At 45.6% G+C, this 24315-nt stretch overlaps 3 protein-coding genes across 3 annotated transcripts; all 3 read right to left on the bottom strand.

Moving 5' to 3' along the window:
* Positions 1 to 2564: 2564 nt before the first annotated feature.
* On the bottom strand, positions 2565 to 4692 carry LOC311309004 (uncharacterized protein). The gene is made up of 4 exons (XM_084438128.1): positions 4270 to 4692; positions 3972 to 4043; positions 3452 to 3732; positions 2565 to 3289 (listed from the first exon to the last, which is right to left on the bottom strand). The coding sequence occupies exons 1-4, from the start codon at positions 4439 to 4441 to the stop codon at positions 2657 to 2659; spliced, it is 1158 nt and encodes a 385-aa protein (XP_084294254.1). The 5' UTR covers positions 4442 to 4692; the 3' UTR covers positions 2565 to 2656.
* A 2939-nt stretch (positions 4693 to 7631) lies between these two features.
* On the bottom strand, positions 7632 to 16879 carry LOC311309727 (uncharacterized protein; the record flags this gene model as incomplete). The annotated part of the gene is made up of 15 exons (XM_084439050.1): positions 16671 to 16879; positions 15247 to 15421; positions 14831 to 15052; positions 14364 to 14480; positions 14146 to 14279; positions 13372 to 13425; positions 12423 to 12471; positions 12026 to 12241; positions 11214 to 11350; positions 10997 to 11062; positions 10105 to 10232; positions 8740 to 8857; positions 8344 to 8418; positions 7932 to 8075; positions 7632 to 7658 (listed from the first exon to the last, which is right to left on the bottom strand). The coding sequence occupies exons 1-15, from the start codon at positions 16812 to 16814 to the stop codon at positions 7632 to 7634; spliced, it is 1806 nt and encodes a 601-aa protein (XP_084295176.1). The 5' UTR covers positions 16815 to 16879.
* A 615-nt stretch (positions 16880 to 17494) lies between these two features.
* LOC311309726 (extracellular serine/threonine protein kinase FAM20C-like) lies at positions 17495 to 23852 on the bottom strand (the record flags this gene model as incomplete). The annotated part of the gene is made up of 10 exons (XM_084439049.1): positions 17495 to 17732; positions 17882 to 17941; positions 18061 to 18142; positions 18288 to 18397; positions 18618 to 18798; positions 18894 to 19009; positions 19876 to 19968; positions 20130 to 20208; positions 22957 to 23135; positions 23317 to 23852. 10 exons carry the CDS (start codon positions 23850 to 23852, stop codon positions 17495 to 17497), a joined length of 1674 nt encoding a protein of 557 aa, XP_084295175.1.
* Between the last annotated feature and the right edge of the window lie 463 nt (positions 23853 to 24315).

Genomic DNA, 24315 nt, shown 5'->3' with positions numbered 1-24315 from the left:
GGGGTGCCACTTTGCGTTTGCCACCACCCTTCACTGCGGTACGTACTGCCAACGCTGCCATGGTGCACATAGCGCCCCCGATGGTCACCCCTCCCATTGCGGCCACTCTGGCCCCAAGCCAAGCTCCTCTCAATCCATTCCTCACTGTCTCACTGACTAGCCCTGGTCCCATGAGCTCCACCACCTGTTCCATGCCCTCTGCTACTCCAACCCCAACCCCGATTAGAGGGCTCAACAGGAGGATACGGAGTACTGCTATGACCAGTCCCTTAGACCCAGACAGGATCTCTGCTATCCAGACAACAGCGACTGCTGCTGCTCCTTGCAGTAGCCCAGAGGCGCCCCCTCTGGCAGTGGCATGTAGTAATACTTCCACACAGCCATGGAAGTTCGCTGGGCTCGGTGTCAGTGACTCGTCCCCTGCCTGGGTCTTGTCTTCCATGTTCTCCAGTATGGCCCAAGTTCTGAGAGAGAGGGCTCCCATCAGGAGCAGAATGGCCCACACAAGCTCCCTCTGGCAGGCCATGGTGCTCTGGTTCTTCGCTCTGTCTATGTCCTCCGCTCTTTCTTCCTGGGTACTGTCACAGAGCGGCCTGTTTCTTCCTGGGTACTGTCACAGAGCGGTCTGTTTCTTCCTGGGTACTATCACAGAGTGGTCTGTTTCTAATCGGGTACTGTCACAGAGCGGTCTGTTTCTAATCGGGTACTGTCACAGAGCGGTCTGTTTCTAATCGGGTACTGTCGCAGAGCGGTCTGTTTCTTCCTGGGTACTATCACAGAGTGGTCTGTTTCTAACCGGGTACTGTCGCAGAGCGGTCTGTTTCTAACCGGATACTATCACAGAGTGGTCTGTTCCTGGGTACTATCATAGAGCGGTCTCTTTCTTCCTGGGTACTATCACAAAGCAGTCTCTTTCTTCCTGGGTACTATCACAGAGCAGTCTCTTTCTTCCTGGGTACTATCACAGAGTGGTCTTTTATTCGCCGTCTCCTCTCCTCTGTTTTTCTCCCCTTTGGGTGAAGTGTGTCTTTTAATTCCTTGGATCAGGAGAACTCAGAGATCTAGGCAGAGCATTCGTCTGTACCAGGTTGACTGCTGTTGCTGCTCTCCAGACGATCCATTCTCAACATGACCTTAAAGACATAACAACACAACAGGTAGGAGCAGATATAAAAACACTGACTATGAACCTAAAGAATATGCATTCATTATCTTTGTATTTAAAAAAAAATCTCTCAATGTCTATGTGCATCTATATCTATTTTTAGTGAATTCATACACTTACTGTAATGTAAGTTACTTGGGCTTTCAAGTGTTCAGGCTGCTGATCTCTGTCTCCGTCACTGACAGAATGTTAGCCAGGTGGTGGTTATGTTGATGGATGATACTGGTTGGACCAGATGCCTGAGATGACAACCTGTTTCACTTGGTTTGTTTTTTCACTGTGTTGAAAAAGGTTGTGAGAATCCTCACAATTCAATAGAGATGAGAATATTGTATATAGCCCAGGTGACCCCTCACCCAGGCTTGGGTTGGTAAAAGGATAGACCCTCCGCCCGAGCCTGGGGGGGAGAGGATTTACATCAAACCCATACGAAGAAGAATATTGCTAACTTTAAACAAAATCAAATGATGAGGTTAACTGTCCAATGTTATGTGTTATGGTAGGCTTGATTTAAAAGAACTCAATTTTCTTCGAACACCGTCCGCCTGACAGCATTCATATGTGACATGAATACTGGCAGGGTTCCCGAGCAGACGGTGACAGGGCTGGATTTTTTAGTTTGGTAATTAGGGCCGAAGAAATGGCCAATTAGTGACAGCACTACGCACTACCCACAGCAGCCAGCAGGTGGCACAGTATGTAAATTAGCCTTTATATTTCTACCTCTTTCCATTTTCCTTGGACACCATGGCACCACAGTATTCATATTTGGTACCGGCAGGAATCCCGAGCACAGTGACAGGGACAGATTCTTTAATTAGGTAATTAAGGCTGACGAACTGGAAAAGTAGTGAGGGTGTGCTCCAGCGGCCTCAGAACTAGTGTTAATAAAAGACACACCCTGTCTCCGACCCACAAGCCCCAACTGAACATAACCTCTCCAGGCGGTCTCTGTGGGTAAACAGCAGGATGGTGTAGTCCCAGACCCTGGGGCCAAACTTGGCCTCAGTCAAGTTATTGGTCTCCTGGTCCTCCAGGGTGATAAAGCAGTTACACATGCTCAACAAGGCACAATCTCCATGGATAGATATATAACCGTCTTCATGTGATTGGTTTGGTGTCAGCCCATTACTCTTAATGGGTTAACTTCGCTTTTACAATGTAGGGGAGAATAATATATATATATATATATATATATATATATATATATATATATATACAGAGAGAGAGAGAGAGAGAGATTTTCCACAAACAGAAACTGTAGCTATAACTGATTTGTTGATGACTTTATTCATCTAGGTTGGGATTGGGAATAACAACTGAAGCATCACCAGCACTTATTATTATCCTCATCACCATTTCCTTATTAGAAATTGTTCTCCAGAACAAGGATTGTGGTTTTGAAATGTGGAGCACTGTAGGGTATATAGTCAGAATATTCGAACTGGGGCTTGATTAGCCCATTTGTCCCTCCCTATATCCGCGGAGACCTCACTTCCTGTCAGCCAGCCTCTGCAGCAGAGCGATGACCGTGTCCTGTTTGGACGAGAGCAGCTCCAGAGCCGTTGCGATCCTACCCAGGGACCGAGCCATGCGGACCTCCCTCCTCTCGCGCCTCCTCTCCCGGGGCTCGCTCCTGCCGCAGGCCCCCTGCTCCGGGCCGGCCAGCTCCACCTGCCTCCTCAGCACCTCCTGTAGCAGGGAGGTGCTCTCCTCCAGCCTCCGCTGCTGCAGCAGCTGCTGCCCCTGGCCAGAGGAGGAGCAGGAGGGGTGGAAGGAGAAGCCACGGACCTTCTGTCTGCGTAGCCGTAAACCGCTGTGATGGGAGGGGGCGCGACGGGGGGCGAGGGCCGGAGCCGGGGACAGCCGGGGCTGCGGGGAGTCCGTGTGATTGGTCAGCCTGGGGGAAGGCGTGTCCGTGGGGTTGGGGGGCGGGAGAGGGGAGGGGCTGAGGTCGGCCGTCTGAGTACCGGTGGCGACGATGTCGTCGTTCGGAAGGAGGAGGGGTTTGTATTCCTGAGCCAGAGTTTCCGTGGCGATGGGTGTCATGGGCAAGGTGGTCACGGGGACAGGGGTGTTGTTGACCTGGGACCCGATGGTGTCACCCAACATGGCATCCATCATCTGCACAGAGAGAGAGAGAGAGAGGTGGGAGGGAGGGAAGGGGGGGGCAGCCAGGTAACATTAAAAGATCAAGCCATTTACACAGCAGCAACCACATCTGTTTTTGATCTGAAAAGCGTCACGTGAGCCGTCGATAACTTCCTGCCTTTGACCGGATCCCACCTCAAAGTACTCCCAGGAGGTCTTGGCCTGGCCTGTCTCTCGGCCGCGGTCCTTCACCCTCTTGTAGGTGACGATCAGGTTGTTCCACTTGCGCCGGATGCGCTCCACGGGCAGTGGGTGTCCCTGGGCCTCCAGCTCCTTCTGGACGCTCTGGAAGAGCTGCGAACGCTCCCGCGTCCCGTACAGGTTCCAGCGCCGGCCCACCGCCTCGATCAGGTACACGATGGCCTGGTAGGTGAACTCCGCCGTGGTCACCTTCTTTGGGGGAGAGGGCCTAGTGGCTGGGGCAGGGGGGCGTACAGGGAGAGGGAAGAGAGGTGGCTGTGACTGGAGTGATCCGCTGATGACATCTTCTCTAGCTTCCTCTATAGGGATTATGCACATGAGGGACCCAGCACACTAGTAGAGCAGCCTTACAGGGTTATTATTGTGATTCATTGAAGACTAGCCTACTGAGGGTCAGCCCCCCCAACTTGATAAGAGCATGGGTGTGTTGATGAGAAGACCAGGGAGAGCTCACCAGGAGCAAGCTTCAGGATGGTTTTACCATCTGCCGTCGTGGAGGAGTAGAACCTGTCAGCATTCACAGGATCTGGAGAAACAGAGGCACAGACAGAGCCGGGACCGTGAATCATCATCTATCTCCTTGGATTTTTGTTGTTGTTAATAGCCTACACTCAAATTCAAACTCATACCCTTGCCTACTAATAACAATGAATGACAATGTAGTCTACGCATTGTATACGCTTTATCAATTTAGTTAGTGAGAGAGTTTAGACTCTGGAATATTTAACACGGGTCATCAACAGATTACTCACACAGTAGGATTGGTGTAGAGGTGTTAGCTGCCCGCTGCTGGGGCTGTAACTGGTATTGAGTCGCCGATCCGCCTCCTGGCGCACTGCTGCTCTCGCAGTCTGCAGAAGCCTGGCTGTCCAGAAGCAGCGACGATGTGTCCTCTTCAAAAGGAGCCTCAATTTTTACACTCATGTTTGCACAGTTTCACGAACGTTTCAATGTAAATATATTGCCGAGATGTTGGTTTTAAAAAACATGCAATATTCTTGAGTTCGGATGATGTTATACTTCTAGCCGACATAAAGAATAGCCTGAAAAAGTTTCGCACTCATTCAATTTTCAATTCTTTTGCTCTTTTAGCGAGTTCACAAAGAAATAATGACGCTCGAAATTAGATTATACTATCACTTTTGATGGACGACCTTGGTCAACTGCGCAGTTCAACGTCTTCACTTATTGCAGGGTAAGGAAATGGCTGCGTTCTTTCTTTGCTGAGCATGTCTGCGCAACGCTGCTGCGCAGCTCTGGGCAGGGATTCGCTGCTGGCATCTGTGATGATGTAATACGCAAAATCAACGCAGACTGCTGCTTTCCCACGGCGTTGTACAGACAGCCCGTATTCATGCAAGAACACATAGTAGCTTACTCAGGAGATTTGGCCGAGCAAGCTCTCATTTAAAACGAGCAGGCTGGGCTGCACTCCATTCAGTAATGTAATTCCCTCTCATATAATTTATCACAGACTGAGTAGGGCCAACTCAGTTGCTTCTCTGTCATCACATTGGATGGCCTAGTAGACCATCAAAAGTGATGACAGAGAAGCACATTCAGCTCAGACAGGATGGTGAAGAGGACATATGTGATTGGATAAGGAATGGAATGCATTGTTCAGTCTATTTCACATTACTCAATCATTGCATACTGTTATGCTTTATGGTTGTATTATCAATGGGAACATACCAATAAATATGAATTCACATCCCAGATGAAACATTAATGCTATATTTATTTTCAATAACAGACAAGTTTTTAATTGAAGTACTGTATAAAAAAATCAACAATGCAAATTATACAATCTCATACATTCACAAAAATAGCCAACCATTCCTAGTGAATTCTTTCACTTTGATAGTTTCACTGACAGGTCAAGATGTACAGTAGTATGCCTTGTAGTTGTAGTTGGATTGCATGATGTGGTAACATCATGCAATCCAACCGGTAGCTGAAAAATAACTAGATTAAAATGAGAATTCGGACAGATTGAAAAGTGTACTGCTCAACGTTTGTCTAAATCAGTGGTTGGCGACCTTTATGGCAGCAATAATCTCTGCATTTTGTTAACTTTTTCTGTTTCTTGTGGCCATTTTATTCCTGAATCGTAATAGCCACTTATTTTTATGGAAAAGAAAGAGATAGCCTATATTTTCAATCCAGTTATGTTTATATTTCCCCTTTATCCCAATACCAATGGCCAATATGAAGGCAATCAAACTTAAAGGAGTAGTAAAGGGAAAATGTATGTTTAGCCCTGTTTTAAGGTTACTTATGATCATATACAATGGTTCAGATCAAAACATTGACAAAACTAGCAGTTTTTGAGAAAGTCTGATAATTGCTCTACCACCGTTTTGGTCATACAATGGATGTGGGTTGGCACCGTGAAAAATCATTCACCGTGGGCACCGTGAAAAATCATTCAAAAAAACATGTTACACTCTCAATTTCAAAGACAAGAAAGACAAGAAACTACAAAGACAAGAAACTACCTTTACTACTCCTTTAAAACTAAAGCCCCAGACGCACTGGAAGAGTCTGACGCTAGCGTTTTGAAGTACACCAATTGTTTTAAATGGCCGATCACACACAAAAAGCGTTTTGAGGCGAGTCAAACTGCCTTGACGCTTCTACTCCGAACTTGTTTACATTTTGGAGCGTCAAATGGGGACAAATCAATCTAAATTAAATCAGCTCCCTATCAAAGCTGACACCTGCAGTGCGCCATAGGAGCGTCAAATGAGACGAGTCAAATGAAGCACGTCAATTGCAAGGATTCCGGCATAGGCCTGCATAAAAATTGTAAAAACAAACAAACAAAAACAGAACAATAACAAGTGCACAGTAAACATGCTTGTCTGGTACTTGTACATGTTGGGATTCTCATAAGTTAGAGGTTAGGTGCATTGTCTGTACAACAGTTATTATTATTGCATGATATTATGCCAATAGACTTCTAATCCTTTAATTTTGTCAGCGCTCGCAAGCGCCCCGTCTGCTTGCCTCGTGAAAATAAGCCATGTTAAAGCCACGGTGTGTGTTCAGACAGCTGCGGACACCAGGGTCACTAGGGATTCGGTTTATAATACTTCTGTAGTCTGCTTGGAGGACTTGGCAGTTGTGCTCTCATTACATAGAGTTCACAAAAAATGGGATGCACGCCTACGCATACAACCTCTGATGATGAAAATGATGTCACACAGACCTTCAAGTACACGGAAAGTATAACCAGGGCTTAAGTCAATGGAGTAAGCCAGGAGCATTGTCCTGTCTTTGCATTATCCCGTCTGGTCCCTGCACCCTGTTCAATGTTGTCTCCATGTTATGCACCATTGACCGAAGCAAATTCCTAATATGTTGTAAAACTACATGGCAATAAACACATTCTGATTCTGAGCCTTTTTTTCAGATTCACTAAACGGTAAACTAACCTTTAAGTAAACGAAACTGTGATTAGTCAAGATGTCACAAAAAGGGGTAAGCCAGAGTCCCACCTATACTGTATGTCCATCCATTATCAGTATCACGTTATCCAATGTTAGCTACTTGGTGTAACCGATGTCAACTCCTCTGCGTTGTGTTTTCCACGGCACCCTACTTTGCCCACATTGGGTCTCGAACTTGGGTCCTCTGACTCCCAAATGCTGTTTTAAGTCACTAAAAAGCTAGCTATTCGGTGATGAAGCCAGATGTTATTGGTACTAGTGGAGTTGTGAGTTTATCCAACTCAACTGGGTTAGATTGGCAGCAACAGCGAGTTAGCAATTATGGAAAACAAATACCTTCAATATTTGGTGAAAACAATCTGAGAGCACCACAGATTCTGGGTTCTTTTAAGCCTGGTCTCAAGACCTACTTATTTAGAAAAGCGTTTTGTATGTGATGTGTATATAATATATTTTATATATTAATTTGTGTCCATTTTCTTAATGACTTTGTGAATTTTACATGTTTTATTATTATTACTATTATTATTATTATTAGTAGTAGTATTATTATGTTTACTGTGCACTTGTTTTCATTGACACCCATTGGCAACACCTCTAGCATAAATGTTTTACATGGGAGAGTTGCTAGACTGATCTATGGAGAGAGAATGAATGTGAGCTCACAACATCAGGATGGTCTCACAAAGCTATGGGGCACAGCAAAATAAGACAGGCTGCATGAGAAAGGTTTACTGCCGAATGCTGAACACACTCTTGAACTCCCTCTTCAACAATTCCTCGAGTTTTATTCCCATCTCCCGGTACACTGCATTATGCTGCAAAATAGAAAGAAAAGTTTTGTTTGTTTGTTTTACTGATGTTAATAAACAGCTACTGTACTTAGAATTGTGCCTGTATCTTTACTCAGTGAGTAATGTGTCTCAGGTGTGTCTCTTCACTGTGTAACATGCTGCTCTTACCTTGTTGAAAGTGGCACAGTTGTGGAAGATGAGCAGAATGTCATTCATCAGCTGGTGAACTGTCAGGTACTGGTTCTGCTGGACCTGGTTCACCACCTTGTCCAGCCACATGGGAGTCTTGATCAGCCCAGTGTAGCCTTTCACCTGCAGAGATCCATACAGACATGACATTGAATGAACGTGCCTTTCAAACACTAGAAACACCACACACACACACACACACACACACAATCACACGTGCATGCGCACACATACACACACACACACACACACACGTGCATGCGCACACACACACACGCACACACACACACACACACACACACACACACACACACACACACACACACACACACACACACACACAGTCTCTGTCTCTCTTACACTCATCTTTCACCACCACAAACCAACATACTTTGAGGCAGGAATCCGTGGCAAAGATGTGTTCTACATCGGCGTTGTACATGTACATGAGCAGATACTGGCATTCCTGTCAGAAGAACGTACACATTTAAGCTTGAATTTCATTCACATTTGTTTCATGTCATTCTTTCATAAAATAAGTCTATCTTTATAAAACAATAGACTGGCAGGCAGGAAGACATACACAAAGACAGACATGCAGATAGACCGACTGACAGACAGACACACAAACGGACCTGCAGATAGACTGACAGACACACATACAGACCTGCAGACTGACTGACAGATACCAACACAGACAGACAGAGAGACAGACAGACAGACAGACAGACAGACAGATACGCAGACAGACAGAGAGACTGACAGGCAGGCAGTACAGGCTGCTCACCAGTAGGTGGTCAGAGACGTGGAAGGACAGAACTTCCTGGAGGGTCTTCTCCTCAGGGTAACGGCATTGCTGCATGTCCCGGAAAACACAGAATGTACACATCCAATCACAATTGTTCCTGTAGTAATGCACAAACCACAGACAAACACATGGTTAGAAACATTTGGGCTTCCTTGCACAACTTACTTAAACCTTAATCCCTTTCTCTCTTCCTTTAAGCGTCCTTGACTGCTACGGCTCGGATGGACTTGATCCACTTTTTAAGACTCCTGACCTTCTTGGTTTCACATTGCAAGTTGTTTTTTGCAGACTGCTGGCATTATTAAGGCAGTGACGCACCGTGCCGATAATCGGCCGTTGTGAATATCCGTGAGCGTCGAGTCGGTGGCCCGAGCTGGAGTATCCTATTACTCCTAGTATTGAAACACATTAGGCTACTTGAAAGAACAGAAATAGGGCCTATAACATGTAGGCTACAGTAACAGCTCATATAGCCTAATATAGGGGCAGGAACTAACCTAATTCGTTAGGTTATAGAAATATATAGATTCGGAGATCGCCCGTCATGAAGACAAATAAATTCCAGTAGCCTGTCGTTTACTGCTGAGCGGAGAACTGGATACCGTCTAGGACGCGCTGCTTGCAGTTGAAATTATATTGCACTAAAGCTGATTCTGAAATTTCCAAGTGTTTCCCTTGAAAGCCGGGAGATTGGTTGATCAAGCAAACGTCGCACACACCTCCTCTCTATACATCTTTCATTTGATTGACATACAAAAAGCCATCGTGTTGACACACAGAAAAGAGGCTGTGGAGCCAGACACTATCTTAAATCCCCTCTGTTTCAAAGTGCTGAGATCTAGTCCCAAATCCCTCAGCCTCCAAAATGACCTTAGATCAAAAGCAGCAAGAAAGACAGTGATTGACAACACAACAAGAACTTTATTGCTTATTTTGATGATAGGCTACAGGCTGCTGGTAGGGAGTGTTATTTCCTCTCAAGCAGGCGCAGAACGTGCGCGCGAGATGCTGGTTGGCTGTTGTCAGACCGGTGTGTTCAAGTGCAACTTTGCTACGTTTATTTGCCCCGACACCGGCGACGTGAGGCAACAGTTGCCCTTCGTCGCCGAGTTCCTCGATGTCGGATTGGTGTGTCTGTACCTTTACGGTTAGTGATCCTATCTGATTCTGATTCTGATTCATCACACCACCATCCTTGCAGGTCGGCTAGATGGCTTCCCGTTCCGGAATGGTCCGCTAGCTGTCACGCTCAAGTCAGCATAAAAGGCAGCCTGCTGTGGACCACTTTTTGCCAGTGTGTGAAAGGCGATGCTTCCTCTCCCTCTCTCTGTCTTCAAAGCTCACCTTATTATGGCATCGTCAACTCTGGGCAGGTGACATCCCTGGTGGAAGGACCGAGGGCACCCCTCACACATGACCAGGGCACCCCCGCCTCGGCAGATGAAGCAGTCATCATCGTTGATCTGTTCATCCTGACGAGACAGACACAGCAGAGAACAAATGACTCACAACTTTCTCAGTCCAACACAGTCTCCAGCACAGGGAGAAGACACATTACATCACAGTCATTGAGCTGACGCTTTTACCCAAAGCAATAATTGCATTGCAAAGTTCCAAGGGCACGTAAAGACAGTTTATAGTGCTGGGGAGGACTGAAGGCCCCTGTGTCTGATGAAGTATGAATTAACATACTGCCCTGGTACCGCTTAGTCAGCGAAATGCGAAAGCGAATGTGTTAGTAGGCGAGTAGTGCTTCTGTGATCGGTGGGCTTTGAAAAGAAGACACCGGGAAGCAGAAGGCTGAGCTCTCATTCCAGGGGAGCCTGGGTTGAGGCATCGGGCGGAAGGGGGTCTAGCCCAGGACTGCGGCCTGGGTGGGAGGTCCGAAAGACTCAAGTGTTCAAGACAACCGGGACCGGGATGAGATGAGTTCATTTCTTAAAGCGGAAATACCCATATATGATACCATTTTCCTGTTGTTTCGATGGGCATTTCTCATCTGAAGCAAAGACACCTACATGCTTGATTTTCAAACGTTATGTGAAATACTGTATAGAAGACTATCACTGACTACAATTTCATTGCACTTCTCCTCAGAGACAACCTGGTGTCTGTTCTGAATTGTCCTCTGGCCAGAGCACTGTTATTAAAGTTCTCTTCTTACTCCGAAGTTCACCGGTGTGTTTTTGAAGTTATTACCCTTTTCAAAAAGAATCCATTACAAAGGCACACTTACCAGGTCTTCAGGAGTTGGGCTGCAGAGCTTGCAGTCACAAAAGGTATGGACAGTCAAAACCTCCTCCTGAAATAGACAACACAAAGTTACATTAATCATCAAGTTTCACTTCCATCGTTTAACAAATATAACACTATTCAGCTACCCAGACTTTAGGGTAAAGTGCAGCCGTTTACCCAAAATCACATGACTTATGACTCATGACTGTTTATACTACCTCTATGAGGGAGCTGAGAGGCCTCCCCTCACACTGGATCTCTCTTCTCCAGTTGTCTGACGATGCTGACCCTGCCCTCAGGAATTCCATGGGGGTCATCCAGCACTCCTCCGTACGGATGCTTTTCCCAAACCTCTCTGGGACAGAGATGAGATGAGAGGCTCTCATAAGTCTACTATTTCCGAAAAGACCAAGTGCACTTGTTCTCCCCCACCCACGATGCATGTTGTCAGTAGTTGAAGTGGAGTGGGCTTTTCTACAAAAAGTTTCAATTTATCTACAGAGCTGAATTATTAGATCCATCATATGTTTTATTTAGTATAAAATGTAAGCATTTATTTGAAATTAAGTAGTGAATTAAAATATCAGCGATTACAATAGTAAATATAAAAAGAATCCCAAGAAATGTTAACTTTAGGTAGGACAAAAAATATGTAATAAAAACGCCAATGTAAAAAAAAACAAAAAAAACATGAAAAAAGCCATGCAATAAGACGGTATGATAATCTACTGTTCCTTGTAGTGATAATGCTGCTATTAAGAGATGCTACTGGACTTAGTGGTCCACAACGCTGATGTTAACCGATGCATTTTAGCTTATAGTCCTTTGTTAACACTCAAGACTTGTTAACACTTAAGAAGTGTTTTTAAGGTTGCATCTCATTCGAAGCATCTGCAATTATCTGTCAAGCCATTCACAGAGACTCCTTACATCGCCACCAGGTGGTGGGCTCTGGTACATGTGTGATGGACGAATAAACACAAATATTAAACGCAAATACCAAACAGACACACACATACTTATACTGCACCTGTTGCAAAACGATCTTTATGTAATGTTCCACTGATGGTCCCACAGGTAATTTTGAAGACTGTCTGATTCCCACCGTCATCACTGCTGTCCTTATCCGTGTTGTTTTCCGTCTCCCTACCCTTCGTTGACTCTCCCCTCTCTTTCTCCGAGCCCTCCTCCCCATCACTCTCTTCTTCCTCCTCCTCTGTCTCAGATTCTGGATCTGACTCGCAATCTGAAACGCAGAGCAAAGAGCAAACAGGGACAGAGGCATCGCGTTATAGAAATGTGCTTAGGGATAATACGTTTCTGGTGTCATCAACTTTACCATTATAGCTAGACAAACAACAACCGTGTCCCATCTATGAAATGATAATGTTGGATGGATTCGTTGATATTATTCACTGTGTACAAACCTGTAACGGAGCTGTCGGCTTGATTGGGCTGAAACAGTTTTCTCTTGGTCTAGATGGGGGTGACAGAGACATAGGCGTCAGTCACAGACAGGGTTTGACATACAGTACAGTAGACATCAGTCACAGAAGGGAAAAAAGACCTGGACAAGAGCCACACAGTATGCAAGTTGTGTCGAGATAAAATGAAATATTTTGTGAACACAACATACAGGAGACACCAATAAAAAATGTTGCATCGATAACCATTTTATAATTAGGGGCGGCTGTAGCTCAGGAGGTAGAGAGGGTCGGCCGATGATTGTAGGGTTGATTGTAGGGTCGGCGGTTCGAATCCCGGCTCCTCCTGATAAGTGTCCTTGGGCAAGACTCTGAACCTCAAATTGCTCCTAAAGAGCATAGTTTTGTAATTTATAATCGCATCACTGCCCTCTGAATCGGCATTGAATCGAATCGTGAGGTGCCAAGAGATTCCCACAGACATGAGGCCGGTCTCCAGACGGTGCTGCGTCCAGACAGAGACTAAGCCTGGATTTCAACTTTTAAGAGGGAATTCTCCATTGAGAGGCCTCTTAGTCCATAGGTTGCATCCATGTGTATATAATTCATGATAGGTTACTGTAATCAAGCAGCATCAAGCACCAGCACCTGCATTGTACCAGCACCCCCTACAGTACAGTATAGTATACCCAGTCAGAACATAGTGAACTGGGTTGCATTGAGGGGACTTATTAGGATGATGTTTCTGGATTCAGTCGATAATGGATGGACAAATTGATTTGTTATTTAGTTATTGTATATTGAAAGGTAACTATTACATATTATTGCAATTATTACATATTAGATATATGTGTAGCTGAGGTAAATAAACAAAGTATCTTTACAAATTAAAGTCAGCGAAGACTATAAAAACTAAAACGTGAGTTCAATTGTGAGTTTGGCCTCCTCATACCTTAAGACTGTGGTTCCTGTTCTTTCTGAAGTGTGGAGCTTTCAGGTGACCTTCCTGAGGTTGAAGTCATATTGAGTTAGGAAGATAGAAGCAGAGAGGTGACAATATTTTAGATGATGGAATAAGCTACGCTACATTAGCCCCGTTTCAATGAGTGAACTTAAGCCTAGAAACTTAGACCCAAGAACCTAAGCCTGTTGCCTGTTCTGTTTCCACGATGTAGGCTACCTTGGGCCTTCAGTGAGGCTTATTTTGGCCTTATTTCACAGGCTTTAAGCCCAGCTCAACACCCAGTCCAAATCTGTAAACCCAAGTACTTACATGACATAGACCCCTGCCATAGAAACAGTATCTCTGTTCAGTTATCCCGGTAGGCTAACTGTGCTATCAAGCTAGCTTACAACTGTAAGCGCTGTTCCCTTGCTTCATAGTGAAGATGTCTTTGAGTTTGTAAACGCCTCAGATAAAATAGCAGCAAGCACAAAGCAAGTTTTGTTTGACGTTTGGAGATTGATAGCTAGCATCCTAGTTACTATGGTTTCTTCTGAGCCTGATGATGATGACCAGGTCTTCAAGCACCCCCCAAACAAGTTCCTGGGCTTAAGTTCCCTAGTGGAAACGGGGTTATTACAGTTTTACTGTATTACTGTACATCCTTTTGCACTACATAATCCTCAAACACCTCTAGTCACAACTCTGAATAGAGTAATATCCATTCAATTAAACAGGTGGAGTCGAACTTTCCTTTACTACAGTACTGTTACAGTACCTCACCTGTATGAGTTTCAACAGAGGGGTGCCCATACAGCGTATACTCTGCTTCCAGTTCTTAGTGTTCTTCTTTCCCCCAAACTCCTCGAAGCCTGGAGGGGTGAACCACTTGTTCTGGACCATAATGCACTTCTCCCCTGGATGAGGAAAGGAGGAACTCTGAGATAGAACACTCCCACACAATACATCCATGATCATTCAGCAACATGACTCCCTCTCACCTCTGGCTAGCTTGTCCCTTTTAAGAAAGCCCTCCTTGTCCCCACAGGTGACAGGCAGCTGGGATCTGTAGATAGGCCAGGTCCAGATGTCCTTCTGGCCCATTCTCAGGGGAGAGCCTTGGGAACCAAGAAGTAAGGGTTTATACTACAATCGTATTACATGGCTTGGGCACACTCATCAAAAACATTTAGTACAACTTCACCCTGATCATTGGCATTGATCCCAGGAACTCATTGCCATGCATTTCCAATGAAAAACTCCTGGTCTACAACTTGAAGTGGAACATCACACGTTTAATGAAAGAGCATGTAATCAAAGCTAATCTAGATTCCGACAGTGTATCACCGCACTGATATAACGAGTATGCCCAAGCCATACTCATTATATCTGGTGGCTTTTATTGAAGTCAGCCCTTCATACTTGAGACGTGTTCTTTCCCTCAGGCAGTGTGAATCCAGGGACTCACCATACGTCGGTCTCTTGGCTCTCTTCTTGTGACTGGGGCTGCTCAGCGAGGACGGGCCGGCCTGCTCCTCCGCGCTCTCACTTCCCTCTCCCTGTTTCTTATTTTTCCTCTTCGTCTTCTCCTGCTTATCCCCTTCATCTGGAGCTTTCTTCCTCTTCACCGTCTCCTCCGCCTCTGCCTCCTCTACTTTTTCTGGCACTTTTTCGTAAAATATGAACGACCCTGCATTTGAAAGCGATGATACAGACAGGTCCATCCAAATGACTGTGAGTTAGAATGATAAGTTAAAGTATTTGGAAAGGTACAGTATAACAACAATATGCTAGCCAGGGATGTATAGATCATCTTTAAAAAGTGTACAGTACTATAGTACAGAATGCATTTGAGGTCAGAATCACAATGCAGAATGAACTGACCATCCATCAGGCTGTTGCGCAGCAGTCGGAGTGTGGGATACTGCTGGAGGAGATGTTCTGTGAACATGCAGCGCCAGAACACCTTGATATGAACGGCTCTCTTTGTCTCCAGCCAGTCCAGCAGATCATAGAGACCCTTCTGTCTCTGCACCTCACTCTTCATCCGGATCACCTTCTGAACACAAAGATAAGAAATACGATTCTAAGTGTTTTATTCAAGTGAATAGGCCTAATTATGGCCTCATGAATTTAGTAGGCCTATTCTTTCCAGAATACTCACAATGAAAAAGCATATATTTTCTCTGCATATGCAAACATCATGCTATCTTGAGTTTAGATATGAGTTACTTGACAAATGGGAAAAATATTCAGCACACCAGAGCTCCCATTAAAATGTTTTATTACGAATGCATAAAAAGATGGGGGTGACAGAGACATAGGCGTCAGTCACAGACAGGGTTTGACATACAGTAGACATCAGTCACAGACAGGGTTTGACGTACAGTACAGTAGACATCAGTCACAGAAGGGAAAAAAAGACCTGGACAAGAGCCACACAGTATGCTATCTTGAGTTTAGATATGAGTTACTTGACAAATGGAAAAAATATTCAGCACACCAGAGCTCCCATTAAAAATTATTTTTTATTACGAATGCAAAAAAAACAAACATTTTAATGGGAGCTATCTGGTGTGCGAAACTATATATATAGTTATATAGGCCTATATATAGTTAAAACTATATATATTTTCCTTATTTACAAGAGTTTGTGTTCCAGGACCCAGCCTAACAGGTAGGCTACCATGGATTGTGCGTGTCTTTTGTATATTTTTGCTTTACAAATGGGCCATACCCTGACTTTTAATATCTAGTTGATATTTCAGATAAAACAGACCATTTCCAATCCTGGACTTTTGAGCACAGTAACAAATAATATAGAATTTGCAGGCTTCTTGTTCATGCATGGGACGTATAAAGGGACGTTAATGGATGTTCTCAATTTATTAGATCGCACTGTATCACGTGATATAGGCTACGGCCTTTGACAGCTGCGACGACCGATGCATGTTTATACAGTAGGCCTACCTAGTCCCATTACGGACTAAAGATGTGCTATGCTCATGAATGGTCCTCCATAGGCCTACGTGATGAGTCTTTGTAGGCTATATTACATACGTTGATACAGTACGCTATGTTCCTATTGGAAACAGGATGTCAGAGCATGGTGTAGGCCTACGACATCTCTGTGACGCCCTGTTGTCTTTATACCAACACCTCACACACCTTAATGCATCTTTCCGCTGGGTAATAGGCTCTGTGCACCAGCTCCACTACTTCCTGAAAGTCACTTGGCATCTTTATTTCCTGTCCTATATGATTGGATTAAGTGATTAATCAGGTGTGCGGCAGACCCAGCGTCTCACCTTGTACCTGTCCTCCGGTAAGAGATTATGGTCTCGGAGTTGATTCAGAAAAATATGCGGTGGCTTTAAGACCGACATTTCCGTTTTCTTGCAGTGGAGAAACAACAGTAATTGTTCATCGGTGAGAAAATCCAACGGGTCCATTCGGGTACAGCCTATAGGCCGGACTAGGACAGTCCAACCAGAAAGTGAGCTCTTTTAAAGTTTAACGCTCCTATCACGACCATAAAACCCCTATTACTGTTACGACTAAGCAAAATTCTACAGTCTACAAAGCGTTTTCTCGTGTTTACATTTCTTCAGCCTCTAGCCGATTCGTGAAGACGTGCAGTCTCATGTAGGTAATGGTGAGCTGATCCAGGCTGCTGATGATTTCTTTAACGAGTCTATGAAATGTGACTACACATAATCAAAACGATAACAAGCCTCTCATTTTCAAACCCACAATGTCCCGCGCAGTAGCCACAAGTAACCGACTGCATGCGCGCTCAAAGAACGCGGAAATCAGGGGCTGTGCCTGGACCTATCTTGCTGACGTTTGGAAAGTGAAACTCATGCTGAAACTACATTGGACCACTTGGCAAATCAAACTAGCGGCACCGGTCGAGCTGCCTGTAGGGAGACTGTCCCTGTAATCACCAGATCTTTGACAGTGAGAGTCATGGGTATTTACATACAGTTCATGTAGTATCTCATCATAGACTACTTGAGATACCTGGACCGTGAAGTTTTCATTTAATGTAGATTTTTTTTAGTATTTTATTTTGTTGTGACAGATTATATGTTTAAAAAAAGATATAGAATTAGTATTTTGTTGTGTTGTGTCAGTGTTCATATCCCTCTAGGTCATTGTAGATAACATCGCCGTGGTGATCCTGACAGGTGCGCACAGCCTGCAGGACGGCTGCCAGGCGACGGTCCAGGGCGGAGAGGTGTGGCTCCGCGAGGAGGGGGGCCACGCCCTCCAGGGGGTCCTGGGACAGCGACTCACGCATGACATCACTCAGACGGTAACCCGGAAGGGAGAGGAGACTCAGACGCAGGAGAGTGGATCGACGGACCCTGAGAGAGATAGAGAGAGAGAGAGGGTGAAAAGTGAGAGGCCCTTAGACTGGGTCAGATGATTCCCTGTCAGCAACGATGGTGTTATTATTCACAGATTAACAGTGGGGATCGTCTGCAGTCGTTCTTTTTGGGCATCGCCTCCAAACCTGCAGCACTGCTGGAGGGGCGCCAGGATGGATGGCTCATCTCGCGAATGGCGGCCAAACCTGGAAAACATCAGAACGCCATCGCATGCATACTGTACATGTACAGTAGCCATTCCGGTTGACCTCCCAGTCACTATCATACTGTGGTGTCTTAACATAAACAGTTTCAGGTGACTCACGCACGCCCGTTGTCGAGGTGTAGCAGAAAAGTGTAATTCCCAAACTTCTCAAAGGTCTCATAGTGATGTCGGTCCATGTTGCCTGTGGAGCAAACATGCCCGGGGTTTACTGGATTGCTGTCTTTTTGGTCCGAGGTGACCGTTGCGATTGAACGGGATGGCTGGACGACTAACACGTGAGTACATCTGTACCAGAGCAGAGTAACGGTGTAGGGACACTGACTGACCCATGAGGAAGTCCAGGATGGCCATGTCAATCAGGTCCACCAGTCTGGTGCCTTGGCTGTAGGGAGGAGTCTGTTTGACAGTACTACAGTAGTCTGGGTCCTTCTCCCAGCTGAAATAGTGGGACAGGATAGGATGAAGTACTTTTAAGGTCAACATCTGTTCTTTTCCAATCCCATGTGATTGTGTGTGAAAGAGAGAGTGTGTCTGTGTGTGTGTGTGTGTGTCGAGGACGCAGGATGTCCCCGACAGACACACACACACACACACACACGCGCGTGTGAGTGTGTGCATGTGTGTGTATGTGTGTATGCATGCGTGTGTGTGCCCACGGTGCCAGCTTGGTGCGGCTGTAGGAGCGTCTCCACGGGGACCTCCAGGAGCGTCGCGGGGCCAGGGCGAGGTCAGGCAGCATGGAGGCCAGGGACACCTCCAGGGTCTGCGGACGGCCACACAGAGGGTGCTCCGTGGAGCAGTAGTACTCACAATGGCCGTAGAAACACACGTTACCCACTAGGGGGAGGCAGAGAGACAGGGAGAGATACAGACAAGCGCGGTTGACATCGACACTGCTGCTGTAGGGCTCTGCAGGCCTCACACACACACACCTGGAGAGATGAAGAAGGTTCTGGAGAGTTTGCCGTCGGTGGTGACGTCTTTGATCTCTTTGGTCACGTTGATCAGTCTACCAACCACTGGTGGGATCCTCCTAAAACCCAGAATTCTGAGAGAGAGAAAGAGAGAGATAGTGGTGTGTAGAGAGAGAGAGAGAGAGAGTGCCCGTTACGGTGAGCTTGTCTCACATGGCCATATCGGCATATCGGTTAAAGTAAAGGGAAAATGCATGTTTAGCCCTGTTTTAAGGTTACTTATGATCATATACAATGGTTCAGATCAAAACGCTGACAAAACTAGCACTTTTGAGAAAGTCTGATAATTACTCTGTTATTACGATGTGGGTGGGCACTGTGAAAAATCATTAAAAAAACTCAATTTCAAAGACAAGAAACTCACAGAGGTGTTAGTTGGCGTTCTGACATATAATTCGCCATAAAGTAAGATTCTAGTTCATCTGGAAAGGCTTTTTAAAAAATATTTAGCATAGAACTATTTAGTCGCAGCACATACGTGTGTAAACTTCCGCTTGAACTGATTCCGATCTCGCTCAATGCCTTGAAGTAGTTCCGCTTCCTGAATCCCCTCTGCGGATTGATCTACACGTCTACAACGGTCGCTTCAATACAAGTCAATGTATTTCATAAAATGATCAATAAAACCCTACAGGATTCATACTTTGCAGCGAATTTGATGTCAGAACACCAACGGACACCAATTACCCCCTCGGTGAGCTTCTTGTCTTTGAAATCGACATTTAACATATTTTTAAATGATTTTTCAAGGTGCCCACCATACATCCATTGTATGACCTAAACGGTGGTAGAGCAATTATCAGACTTTCTCAAAAGTGCTAGTTTTGTCAACTTTTTGATCTGAACCATTGTATATGATCATAAGTAACCTTAAAACAGGGCTAAACATGCATTTTCCCTTTACTACTCCTTTAATGAGGAGAATATGATGCATTCCTACCTGTCCAGGTGAAAGGCAGCTATCTCTGCGTTGTGTCTCTCAAAGTCTGAGAAGTAGAAGAGGTTGTGGTTTGTCTCTGCGTCTCTCTCCTGCCTTCACACAACACGCACAGATTAGGGAGACTGGCAACATACAAGATCGTTTGACTTAAAAGATTTCCGAGATGACTGACAATAGGACAAAAGTGTGTGTGTGTGTGTGCGTGCGTGCGTGTGTGTGCTTGTGTGAGGCAGCAGAACGTATGAAGATCTCACTTCATGGGTTTGAGGAGGGCCTGTCCGTAGTTAGGGAAGGACATGATCAGCTTCAGCTGGGTCCCTCCTTTCTTCTGCACTAGAACACACAAACACCCAACCACTCTTAGAATTCAGTCACAGTGGGACTTTGATCCGACAACACTATGCAGTGGATCTATTTCTATTTCCCTTTCATGCAGTTACAGTACTCCACCACAAGATGCCCTCATCGCCTAGAGCGTAGTGTAGACAGGTCTTAAGACAGACAACTGACTGCTTGTGTGGGATGGTACTGTATGAAGGTTACTCCAGCACAGTCTAACACCTGTAAAGACAGGATAAAAAAAGCATCAGGCATAAGAAATATGAACAGACAATCCTGAACGCCATATACATTAAACTGCATGTAGATCATGATCTTCCAACCAGGCCAGGTCCAGCCTGGCTTATGTGCGTAGCTGGCTTGTTTCTGTTCAGGACTGGTAGGACAGAAGCTAGTCATGCCACTGAAATAGCTGTGAATTGAAATGACATGAAATAATGTCTGATAAATTAAGATAGGTCTTGTCGCCTGGACACATCAGTTCCAATGCTTCCAATGCTAGCCAGTTAGCTCATGAGCTCACAACAACTAGCAGCAGCTTCCATAACATTAATGGTAGCCGTCAGTGGCTAAAGCAGTTACACTGATGATAACATAAAGTCAACCCCACGGGGTCTTGAACCCCGGTCTCCCAATTGAGAGTCCATGGTCTCCCAATTGAGAGTCCAATGCTCTGACCATTACTCTACTTTTGCAGTGGAGATCGGCATGTTGGTTTTGGTGTCCTTGATTTTGGTGTGCTGGGACTACTGCCTCTTGTGGTGCCAACAGAGAGATGCAGGCAAACATTGTCGGGAGTAAGGGAGGGAGGGAGTGATAACCTGACAAACGCTATACTAGCTACCCACAAAAATAACATAAATCCATACCATAGTACCAAACTATAATACCATGAAACAACTATGGTATGTGGAGTCGGTCTGACTCTGTGCCTATAACAGGTCAACAGGAGTGATTCTAAAGCCCATGCTCTGTTGAGGATGAATCTGGAAGGATGGACATGTATGTACACAACAACAGAAAACAAGGCCACATAATATTACTTAATCTGTTACATAATCTGCGTTGGTCAACACATCTCAATCCGGTTCTCAATATGCGTCCATTAGAGTTGGGAGTGGAGATGTGGGAGAGGGCGCTGAGTGCATTTGAGTGGGTTTACAAGTGTGTGTGTGTGTGTGTGTGTGAGGGGTTGAGGGTGGGGGTGGATTGTGTTGAGCTCAGTGGGGAATTATTGACTGACCTCAGAATATACGATCATGTGAGTTGGAGATTATCTCTAGCTCTCAAGTTTCTCTGCGCTCTTGATTGGTTCTAAGTGTCCCTGCCATTTGCTCATTTGTGTGCATTGTTTTGGATGTGACAACAGTTTCAGACATTTAATTCAATCTCCAGAGCGTATGATTGACTGTGCAGCGTATTTGTTTGATTGTATTAATAAACAACGATTGAGTCGCTTATAATACACACACACACACATTCTCACTCTCTTCCATACACATACACACACACACATGCACAAATACACACACGTCCTTACAGGCTCTCTTTGTTTACATAAGGATAGACAAACAAACTGATATGTTCTTCACACAGGATCTGAGGTCTCAGGCTGTACATGGCGAATGTTCTCCTTTGCAGTAAGACCAGGCCTCTCAGCATGGATGAGTCCTCCGGGGCAGAGAAGCTTGTTAGATCTCACTCAACCTCATGCTGCTGTTTCATCTGTGCCTTAATGACAAACAGGGGCGCAGCCTGCGACACCGCAGGGGCGACAGACTGGCACAGCTGGCTCTAATGAGGCGGGGCGCCCGGGTCACGGTCTGGAACTCTCTCAAACCAACATCCCCGTATTCATGGGCGATTTTATAGGGAGGGCAAGTGCCCCCCCTGATTGGCCAGCCAAACTCTGCTCAAATTCTTAAATAAATAAATAAATAATAATATATATATATATATATATTTTTTTTTTTTTTTTACTAATTAACACAATTATTAAATACATAATTGTGGTTTGTACCAGTTTGTGTTAGGTCATCATTCATTTTAAAAGTGTATTTATTACTTAAACTAGGCTACCTTTAAAAGAATATATATTCACAATCCACCAATGACACAACTCGTCCGTCGACCTCAACTATTTCCGGTTTGATCTGTTACCTCAAAAAAATGAGATCTGACTGTACTGCTCAGTGCTCAACAAGCTACAACTAGCCAACCTGCTCACAATGGCGAAAAGAGCTATAAAAACAATTGACCACTTCTTCATTTAAAAATAAAACTGGCAATGCTAATGAAGAAGCTACCACTCGAAATGACACCGCAGCAGGTGCAATCGAATGCAGAAGTGCTCCAGAGGCTATCGAAGCTAGCACTAGCAACATCACCATTGGCCAGGAAGCTAGCACCAGCAGGCAGTTGCAGTTTGATGTTGTGATGTTGGGTATGGCCTTGTGCTCGGTCATAAAGTCATATTGACATGCTCGTGGTGTCTAGATGAAGTTTGATGCGTTGTGCATATTGAATTGTCATACGGATTTCTTATTAGCATACTGTTCACAACTGGCATTCTTTGTAAATAGATGGGACGGGACGGCAGAACTGTTGTTTTTTTCACGTCAAAATGTTGCCCCCCCTACTCTCATAGGGTAAAATCACCTATGCCCGTATTGAGGGTGTGATGAGTAGCCAAGTGCTGACTGAAGTGTGGTGAACTTTGACCCTAACCACACTGTACAGTACCTGTGCTCAGGATACGTTGCGTGGCCAGGTGGCTCGTGAGCCGGGTCAGGCTGGGGTCCTTCCTGTCGTACAGCTCCCAGCGGGAGATGCCCAGGTGGAACCGTAGCCACGGGGGGTGGGTCTCCGCGCCGCTCGTCCAATGAGCTTTTTCATAACCGTCCTCCTCACTGTCGCTCTGCCTATGGGGAACCAGGAGCGGATAACAGATGGTGAAACTGAGCAACGGGTGTCATTTTGCAAGGTGAAAGATCCATCTGTCCTGAAATTCATCAAGACAGGAGGGGGGCAGAGTGTAGCACTATGAAGCTCTCTGAAGACATAAAGCATTTTGTATATTAGAGTTTGTCGTGTCTGACTCACCACTCACTGTCGTCTATAAAACCTTTGTGCTCTTCCTCCTCCTGACTGTGCTTCACCTCCCCCTCTGGTTTGACCCTTAACAGCCAATCATCTTCCTGTAGCTGGGGGCGTGGCAGGTTATAGAGCGGGTGGCTGAAGAGGGCTTCCAGCTTGGAGTGACCTCCGACCTTCCGGTTGACTTCGTTGGTCATCCCGGCTCCAACCAGCCCCTTCTTCACAGAACCCAAGTTGAATGAGGTGGCCTCTGCTTTGTGGCCTATGCGGGAGGCCGTTTTGTCGAGGTCGCCGTCCCGGGGGCCGGTGGGGAGTTTGCTTGAGCCGCTCTCTGAGGAAGAGGAGGGGTGAGAGGCTGCATGTGGGCCTTGGGCACCGGTCCCCGGGAGGGAGGAGGAGGAGGAGGAGGAAGGTGGCAGGATGCAGGCTGTCTGAAGGATGGCGAGACAGAACAGGGCCAGTAGCAGGTGCAGCGCCAGAGACAGACACGCCAACACCAGACAGACGGAACGAGAGGAACGGCCCGAAATCAGCCTCACCATGCTTAGGGAGGGGGAGGAACAGAGAGGGAGAGAAAGAAGGAGTGAGAGAGGATAGGGTGGAATTATGTGGAACGTCATTCATCTTAATGTTCCTCTTAAATTCTATTACTGCGGTGTATATAAAAAGAACTGTATAAAACGTACAGACAGAGCAAGACAGACTGGTGGGCAGATACATTCATAATGAGACTGATGATGATGATGATACATACATATAAAGCAAATAAAAAGAGAAGCAGAGAAGCAGACAGACCGACAGGTAGGTGAGCAGACAGACAGAAGATAAACAGGCGAGGAGACAGACATCAGCAGGCGAGCAGACAGACGGGTGAGCAGACAAGACAGGCGAGCAGACAGACAGGTGAGCAGACAAAAGTGAGCAGACAGTCAGGTGAGCAGACAGACAGGTGAGCAGACAGACGGCAGATAAACAGGTGAGTAGACAGACATTCTCCTGGAGTTC

Source organism: Borostomias antarcticus (assembly GCF_949987555.1).
Source record: "Borostomias antarcticus genome assembly, chromosome: 5".
NCBI classification, from domain to species: domain Eukaryota; kingdom Metazoa; phylum Chordata; class Actinopteri; order Stomiiformes; family Stomiidae; genus Borostomias; species Borostomias antarcticus.
Note: the sequence above shows the minus strand (reverse complement) of the source record. Positions and strands in the feature narration are given on the sequence as shown.

Bases quoted from the DNA above. Each gene is read 5' to 3' on its own strand.
- LOC311309004 (XM_084438128.1), bottom strand. From the start codon at position 4,441: ATGAGTGTAAAAATTGAGGCTCCTTTTGAAGAGGACACATCGTCGCTG. The intron at 4,044-4,269 runs GTGAGTAATCTG...CTGTTTCTCCAG, and splicing joins CTCTACACCAATCCTACTGT to ATCCTGTGAATGCTGACAGG. The intron at 3,733-3,971 runs GTGAGCTCTCCC...CCCCTGCCCCAG, and splicing joins CATCCTGAAGCTTGCTCCTG to CCACTAGGCCCTCTCCCCCA.